Source organism: Hyla sarda, chromosome 5 (assembly GCF_029499605.1).
Source record: "Hyla sarda isolate aHylSar1 chromosome 5, aHylSar1.hap1, whole genome shotgun sequence".
NCBI lineage: Eukaryota > Metazoa > Chordata > Amphibia > Anura > Hylidae > Hyla > Hyla sarda.
In genome coordinates, this window is record NC_079193.1 from 213,964,913 (window position 1) to 213,974,189 (window position 9,277).

Genomic DNA, 9,277 nt, shown 5'->3' on the forward strand with positions numbered 1-9,277 from the left:
AAGCCAACTTCAGCCAATTCATTACTACACTGGCAGGGGGTGGCATCGAGGGTCACCTAGGAGGAATATTCCCACTGGCCAACACTTGAGGGCTAGGAGAAATCATTCTGCAGAGGCCACTTTTTCAGAAGATAGCCAGGAGCTCTTTTGGCGCTTCAGACGTAGGGGGGTACCCTAAGAAATTTCTTAAAAGGGCCTATCATCAAGTCCAGGACAGTGATAGGGTGTCACTTTTGACACAGGTACGACCCTCAACATCTCAACAGATTATCCACTGTATGGGAACTTAAGATGGATACACTGTTCAGGTATGTCTATTTTATGTTGCCACTGGCATATATTATCTAGTGTCCCAGACCTTGAGAAGGTGGTGAGTAGGAGACAAAGTATAACTTTCCATCAAGGGCCGAATATGAAGAACATCCTAGTGCATAGCCATTTAGCACAAGTAGAGAGGCCAATGACTTGGCTAACTAAAAGGACAGTGGAATCATATTGTTTTGGTCACTGTAGCTTTTGCCCCCAGGTACTGAAGATCAACAGATTTACCAATCCGATAGATCAACAAGACTATGAAATCAGACAGGGACTGACATGTCGTTGGCAAGGCACATACATGCTAGGTGTGTTACATCCATCTAGGTCATTTTAAATCATGGGTCTTTATACTGCCTATTCAGAATTTTTTTTATGCCATAATTTAGATTTGTAAGTACAAGATGATGCCAGAATTTATTGTTATAGTTGGGTCTCTTAGGTCCCAATTTATACATCACTGATCATTTAGTTGAGGTGATATCAGACTTTATTTTACCCTATGAAGTTAACCTTGAGTGTGCTAGTGACATGATAATAAGATAGGGCTACGTTGGAGTCCACCTCTTTAAGGGTAATCTCTATAACAATTGTGTTCATTTTAAAGGAGTAGTCCAGTGGTGAACAACTTATCCCCTATCCTAAGGATAGAGGATAAGTTGCAGATCGCGGGGGGTCCGACCGCTGGGGCCCCCCGCGATCTCCTGTACGGGGCCCCGACAGCCCGCGGGAAGGGGGAGTGTCGACCACCACACGAAGCGGGCCCGACACGCCCCCTCAATACAACTCTATGGCAGAGCGGGAGTGCTGCCTTCATTAATCTCCGGCTCTGCCATAGCGATGTATTGAGGGGGCGTGTCGGCCGCCACTTTGTGCGGTGGTCAACACCCGCTATCTGGCCGGAGAGCCTGGCCCCCGTACAGAGAGATCGCAGGGGGCCCCAGCGGTCGGACCCCCCGCGATCTCAAACTTATCCCCTATCCTTAGGATAGGGAATACGTTTTTCACCACTGGACTACCTCTTTAACTATGTATGTATACACATATGCATTTATTGTAACAGCAATATTATATGTTTATTTTATGCTTTATTAATAGCTACCATAATAGCATAATAATTGATGGTAATGTTTATGCCATATTATTATATTACCTTTATGGTTAACTATATATATATATATATATATATATATATATATATATATATATATTCTACAGCTACACAGTTCCATAATGTTCACTCTTTATTTGTAGACCACCTAGGCATTTATTTATATCTATACCTGCACAATTTACTAAGTTCTGATATTGATGTCTCTATGATAATAATATTGGAGCAGCGATGATTATGTATACATCTTCTAATCAGGTGCCATTGTATTTCTAGATATGGTATGGTATGGTATTGTGGTTCTAGGCTTTGGTGTTACAATACAAAGGATGCCATCCTGTTAAATGCATTGATGGCTCACACATGCACAGATGATAGATTGTGCTGGTATTTTGTATAAGTCCTGGGGTACTTGTTATGCGCGTGCTTGAGCGAATTACTCAGTTCTAGTGGTACTGTGCATGCGTGTGTTACGAGCACAGCACTAAGATGACGGGAGGCACACTATTATGACTCTGTGTGTTTACATCCCTCTGACTCTGTGTGTTTACATGGTTTTATTACAGAACGGGAGTGCAGAGTTGATTGGTGAGTATAACATCGGTGTTATTAGAAGGTTTATTACTGCCCATTTTGTGATAGGGGTGGCATGACCCAGGATATAAATAGACCAGCTGGATGATACAGATAATTGATGCCCATTTCCCTCCTGTAGATATTTCTATTGCAGCGAAACATGTAGAGGGGGCATGTAGTGTGTGTTTGTTTTCAGTGGTACTGCAGACCACTGGATAAGTGAATTTTTCAATACATCTAGGGTTATAGCCAGACATAATGGGTTGATGTAACTGATTGTTACAGTGAGCTCTCTGGTCCCCGCTCCTGGTCTGGAGCGCTTGCTGCCTCTGTCCCGGTCCGCAGCGTCCCTGCGCGTCCCGGTCAGACACGCAGTTCTTGGTCCTTCCTTTTTGCTCCTCGGAACTCCTCCTGGGTCTGCCCTGGCTACAATGCCATTGTCCCGTCCTGGATTGGTCCTCCAGAAAAATCCAGAGTTGGGGTTCCTCTTGCTTCGGCTCTGTCTCCGGTCTGCTCCTGTTGCTTCTCCGCCACCTGGTCTTCCTGAGCCCTACCACAGTTACGCGGATGTCTTTTGCAAGAAGCAAGCTGAGGTTCTTCCACCCCATAGACCCTATGATTGTCCAATCGACTTGTTGCCAGGTACTGCGCCCCCTAGGGGTAGAATCTACCCACTCTCTCAACTAGAGACTCTCGCCATGTCGGACTACATCCATGAAAACTTGCAGAGAGGTTTCATAAGGAAGTCCTCCTCTCCCGCTGGAACCATTTTTTTCTTTGTTGCTAAAAAGGACGGTTCCCTCCGTCCTTGCATTGATTACAGAGGCCTAAACAAGATCACAATTAAGAACCGTTACCCTCTCCCCTTGATCTCTGAGCTCTTTGACCATCTCTGTGGGGCCAGAATCTTTACCAAGTTGGAGCCTACAACTTGGTCCGAATTAGAGAGGGTGGCGAGTGGAAGACTGCCTTCAACACACGGGATGGCCATTTTGAATATCTGGTGATGCCCTTCGGTATCTGCAATGCACCTGCCGTATTTCAAGAATTTGTCAATTACATTTTTAGAGATTTGCTTTACACCTGCGTGGTCGTATACCTTGATGACATTCTCATTTTCTCCCCAAACCTTGATCTACACCGGGTACATGTACGCCAAGTTCTGTCTCGCCTCAGAAAAAAACGCCTCTACGCTAAGATCGAGAAGTGCCTCTTCGAGCGGTCCAGTCTGCCCTTCCTAGGATACATCATTTCTGCCCAGGGCTTACAGATGGACCCGGCTAAGCTCACCGTGGTCCTGGACTGGCCACGCCCCTTTGGACATCGTGCCATTCAAAGATTTTTGGTTTTTGCCAATTATTATAGGCTATTCTTCCCGCACTACTCCACCCTGGTGTCTCCTATTGTGGCCTTGACCAAGAAAGGGGCTGGTCCAAAATCCTGGCCATCTCAGACTGAAGAGGCCTTCCAGTCCCTGAAGGACACTTTCGCCTCCGCACCTGTACTTTCCAGACCTGACCCCGCTAAGCCCTTTTCTTTGGAAGTGGATGCCTCCTCCGTAGGAGCCGAAGCTGTTCTCACCCAGAAATCATCTAGGGGCAAAACCTTAACTTGCGGCTATTTCTCCAAGACCTTCACCCCAGCCGAGAGAAACTACTCTATTGGAGACAGGGAGTTGTTGGCCATCAAATTGGCACTCGAAGAGTGGAGGCATCTTCTCGAGGGCTCCATTCATCCTTTTTGCATTTACACGGATCACAAAAATCTTGCCTATCTCCAGTCCGCACAGAGGTTCAACCCACGACAAGCTCGCTGGTCCCTGTTCTTTGCTCGCTTCAACTTTGACATCCACTTCAGTCCAGCGAGCAAGAACATCAGGGCAGATGCCCTCTCCTGCTCTTCAGATGTAGTGGGTGAAGAGGTTACTCCACAGCATATAATTCCACCTGAGCGCCTTATTGCCGTTGCACCTGTGGATCTTCGTCTTCTTCCTCCTGGCAAATCCTATGTCCTCCTCGCCAACAGTTGGAAGTCCTTAAGTGGGGTCACTCTTCCTTGCTGGCGGGTCATCCAGGTGTCCAAAACACCCTTCAACTAGTCGCTCAAAGATATTGGTGGCCTACTACGGCTAAGGACGTGTTTGAGTTTGTTCAAGCCTGTACAGTCTGCGCACGGGACAAGTCGCCTCGTCTGAAGCCGGCTGGACTGCTCCAACCTCTTCCTGTCCCTGAGACCCCTTGGTCTCACATCGCCATGGACTTTGTGACTGACCTTCCTCCTTCCCAGGGTATGACGGTCATTTGCGTCGTTGTTGACCGTTTCTCTAAAATGGCACACTTTGTACCCCTACCTGGATTACCTTCTGCGCCTCTGCTGGCGAAACATTTTTTCCTGCACATTTTTCACCTTCATGGTCTTCCCTGTCATATTGTTTCTGATCGTGGGGTGCGATTTGTTTACAAATTCTGGAGAGATCGTTGTGGACGGTTCAAAGTGAAGTTGGATTTCTCATCCTCTCATCACCCCCAAACTAACGGCCTAGTGGAACACGTGAACCAAGTCTTGGGGGAATATCTACGCCATTTTGTATCTTCACGTCATGATGATTGGGCTGATCTTCTTCCTTGGGCGGAATTCTCCTACAACTTCAGGAATTCCTCCGCCTCTAACAAGTCACAGTTTTTCGTGGTCTACGGTCGCCATCCTCTACCACCTCTGCCGTTGTCTTCCTCTTTTTTTGTTCCTGCAGTCGATGAGCTCATCCAGGACTTTTCTGCCATTTGGCGAGAGACTCGCACCGCTCTTCTTAAAGCCTCTGCCCGCATGAAGTCCCAAGTGGACAGACAAGAAACGCAGGGCTCCTCCGGTGTTTTCTCCTGGAGAGTGTGGCTCTCGGCCAAATACATCCATTTTAGGGTCCCAAGTTACAAACTGGGACCTCGTTCACCGCCCCCCCCCCCCCCCCCCCCCCGATGCCCTACTCTCAGTGTCCCCAATAATGCTCTTCCTTGGTGTCCTAGGGAGTAGGTTAGTGTGTTGGGGTAAGGGTAGGGGAATTGGGTGGTGGTGGGTAGGTCATTTCCCTTCCCCTATTAGTGTTAATGCCCCCATTAGCTAGGTAGCAGATTATGCCCCTGGTAGGTGGTAGTGCCCCCTGTAGATAGATAGTAGGTAATGCCCCCAGTAGATAGTGCCTCTAGTAGGTAGGTAGCAGGTAATGCCTCCAGTAGGTAGTGTCCCCCCAGCTGAGTAGTTCCCCCAGTAGATAGTGGCCCTAGTAAGTAGTGGTCCCTGGTAGGTTGTGCCCTCAGGTAGGTAATGCCCCCAGTATACAGTGACGCCAGTAATAATGCCCCTCACAAAGGTAATGCCCCCAGTTATGTAATAATGCCCCTCACATAGGTAATGCTCCAGTAGGCTAAAAATGCACCAATTAGTATATAATGTCCCCACATAGGTAAAAATTAACCCCACGTAGATTTTCGTACGCTCTTGTACTTACATTGCATACGTTATTTGCGTAATGTACTTACAGGAGCCGGAAAATTCTATAGCCTGTAGGTACATTGGGGGAGATTTATCAAAACCTGTTCCGAGGAAAAGTTGCTGAGTTGCCCCTAGCAACTAATCAGATCGCTTCTTCTGTGAAAAATCAAAGAAGCCATCTGATTGGTTGCTATGGGCAACTCAGCAACTTTACCTCTGCACAGGTTTTGATAAATCTTCCCCATGTATGCAATTTGCATGCTGTACATCCAGAAGCAGGAGACCTCTGTTTACACAGCGGTCTCCTGCTTCTGCTGCCGCAGGGGGGTACAGCGGGGCCCAGGCACTCTGGGAGCCCGGGCCCCTTACTGGTGTACTGGCTGTACCCCCTGACAGTGGCTCTGGGTATCGCAGAGTTAGCACGAGGGGCGATAAGAGCGGAGGTAGGGTGACAACTCAGCTGCCATAACAGTGACAACTAGAGGGAGAACAAGTAGCCCATCACATTTGGGGTTTCAGGAGCCTGGGAAAACTGGTTGACTGTCAGTGCACAGTGCAGGGCACACAGTACTTCTCCAGCTTTATGGACTGCCTGTCACCCAGCATTCCCAGTCTCCTGAACGGAATGTATGTATGGTGAAGCAGCCATATTGGAGAGATGAAGTAACAGATGTCACACTAGTATTCTGCCATTCAGTAGTACTAGTGTGGCATCTGGTACTTCACTACATGTTTTCTCTCCAATGTGGCTACTTCACCAGACAGATATTCCCTTCAGAAGTCTGGGAAAGCTGGGTGACAGGCAGTACACATAAAGCTGTGGAAGTACTGTGAGCCCTGCACTTTGTCACCTAGCTTCTCCAGTCTCCTGAAGAGAGCGTCCATACGCCCATATAGTGCCCCACACAGGGAATACACTAATACATACACATTACACTGATACAGACACATGCACAATTTCAACACTAACAGACATACACACACAATTAGGGGATACATGACATACACACACACACACACATATACACACTTACTTTTAGGCAGCAATAGACAGCTCCAGGGGGTTCCACATCTGCACACTCCTCACTTCACCTCTGTTCCCAGCTGCACTGTGCAGCCTGCAGCCCTCCCCTCCTCCTATTCCCCGACTGCAGACCTGTATACAACAGGAGGCCTGGGATCTTACTGAGGGATGGGGGAGGGGTCCAGGGGAGAGGACAGGGGCCCAGGTACAGCTCCCTGCCTGTATGTGTGGGGAAGTGCTGAGCCCCGGTGCAGAGACCAGGCAGGGCAGAGGGAGGTTACAGGACTCATGCTCAGTGGAATATAAGAGGAGAGTGACAGCCGGCAGCCACAGGCCCCTAAATATAGTGCACCTGGTCTGGGCCTCTGATGGCAGTACTGCCTGTACGGCCCTGATGGCGGCCTTGGCTGCAGGGACTGATCGGACCACCCGCGGCGAAATTGCATGGTGTTCAATCAGTCAGCATGTCTGTCAGAGGTCCGCTCAAAAACAAGCCCTTTTATAGGTCTGAAGATGGGAAAAAAAGAATGATGGCTCTTAGAAGGTGAGGAGGAAACAGCAAAAATGAAATTGGCTCAGCCCTTAAAGGGGTACTCCAGATGGAAAAACATTTACAAATCAACTGGTGCTGGAAAGTTAAACAGATTTGTAAATTACTCCTATTTAAAAAAAATTAAACCTTCCAGTACTTAGCTGCTGGATGCTGCAGAGGAAGCTGTGTAGTTCTTTCCATTCTGACTACAGTGCTCTCTGCTGTGTAGTTCTTTCCATTCTGACTGCAGCAAAATCACAGTAGAAATCAACCATTACATTGAAATGACCCATTGAAAGAAGAGCCAAGTTGTTTATCAACTAAAAATAATATTCAGCTAACATAACTTTTATTTACATAAACATTACATTTACATACATAGATATGTATAGAACAAAGTACTTTTTTGCCCGTACAGTTAGTGACATCCTTCAACAACCTTGTGTGCTGTAAGCTTACGTGCACTGTTTCCCCTGATAAAATTACTATACACAGCATATTGACATTTTCTTTTTTAGCCTAATCCATGCTTGTCCAAGTCTGTACATTGAATTGTTATTACAGTGCAGTCCGATTCTTAGAATGTACTTGCAAGATTGGTTTGGCTTGATATGTTACTCGGTTTGTTAGTTTTTGAATCATCATTTTCATCATCTTCTGATCTGAAGGCTCGTTCAAGGGCCTCCTGGATAGAATGCTTCGTCTTCTGCTTCCATTTTTTCCCAACAATGAAGTAAATATATGGGTCAATCATAGAGTTTAACACTAAACAAAATGAACTGGCAAAATAAAATCCGACTATTGCTATATCTGATTGTATCAGTTGAAAATACAATAAAAACCAAACAAAATTGATTGGAATGACAGAAATAATAAATACACACACTGCAATGATAATAACAATATAAAGCTTTTTTGGATACTGCTCGCTAAAGGTCCTCCTTATTTTGATGAGCAAGGTGAGACTGGAAATAACCATGATGGGTAAGCAGATAACAATGGATAAACCAAAAACCATGATCTGAACTGCTGTACATTGTGTAGTCTGTATGACAAAAGCTTCTTGTGGACACACCAAGTTCTCTATGAGACTCTCTGAGCATCCCATGATCCAAAGTATAACACAGACAACAGTAGACAAGTTCTGAGGCCGACGGCATTGGTACCAAAAGGGAAAATGGACAGAGAGGCACCTTTCCAGACTGATGGCTGTGAGGATGAACATTCCTGAATATTGTGCACAATCACAAAATATTTCCAAAAATAAAAAAACTGAATCTTTCCCTTCAAAATCTGGATTTTGATTTGTTAATGAATTAATGTATAGTATTAGTACAGGTATGCTGAATAATAGATAGATGAAGTCGGCCACTGACAGGTTGATAATGTAAATAGTATACTTGTTCTTCTTGATCTTGAAGCAAAGATACCAAAAAACTATTATGTTTCCTACCAAGCCAATCAAGCAGATACCTAAAGCAATGGCAGCAACAATAGTCAAAATCAGGTAGGCATTTCCTGGATCGCCACCATATTGATCTTCAGTAATATTTTGGTCCGGGACATTTGTAGTTGAGTTATTCATTCTTTTTTTTTATTGGTGTGTCTTTAAAATCTGTGTTTAAAGATATAAAGGAATTAAAAACATTCATATATCAGAAGCATTTAAGCACAATTGGACTTTACACTTTTATTTAAAATGAACTTTAGAAAATGTTCTTATGTCTATACTTTAGTGTAAAGTTTATTTTAAAAGAAAAAAACTTTGTGTATGGGGTATGCACATCATTGCAACCAACCTTTTGCTTCAGTTTATCTAAAATAAAATGCACATTGGGACAGGTTTGCTATTGAAGTTATTTTAGAATTGTAGCATAATTTCGCCCACCTGCCTGCTTCCGAAACATTTGTGTCCAATCCTGCCTGCTCCCGCAAACATTTTGTCACAGCTTTTAGAGATGCCATTTCACTATCCCCTTGTGCCATTTTATCACTCTCTTGTGCCATTTCATCAGCTTTTCATCGGTTCCTGCATCCAATAGTTTTTCAGACTGGGCTATTTAAATGGGACACCGGCTAGAAAAAGGTGCCTTTAACTGCGCCATGACAACCTTACCATCCCTGTGCTTCTTTGTTCATTCAATGTTAACCTGATCTCCTGCTTTGTTTCTTGGATTTTGATTTCTGTTTTATGATTTGGACACTGAAATACTCTCCTAGTTATGGATCTCGA

At 45.3% G+C, this 9,277-nt stretch overlaps 1 protein-coding gene across 1 annotated transcript; it reads right to left on the reverse strand.

The window, feature by feature from the left end:
• Positions 1 to 7,621: 7,621 nt before the first annotated feature.
• Positions 7,622 to 8,629, reverse strand: LOC130274554 (proto-oncogene Mas-like). Its single transcript, XM_056522993.1, has one exon. It carries the CDS (start codon positions 8,627 to 8,629, stop codon positions 7,622 to 7,624), a length of 1,008 nt encoding a protein of 335 aa, XP_056378968.1.
• Between the last annotated feature and the right edge of the window lie 648 nt (positions 8,630 to 9,277).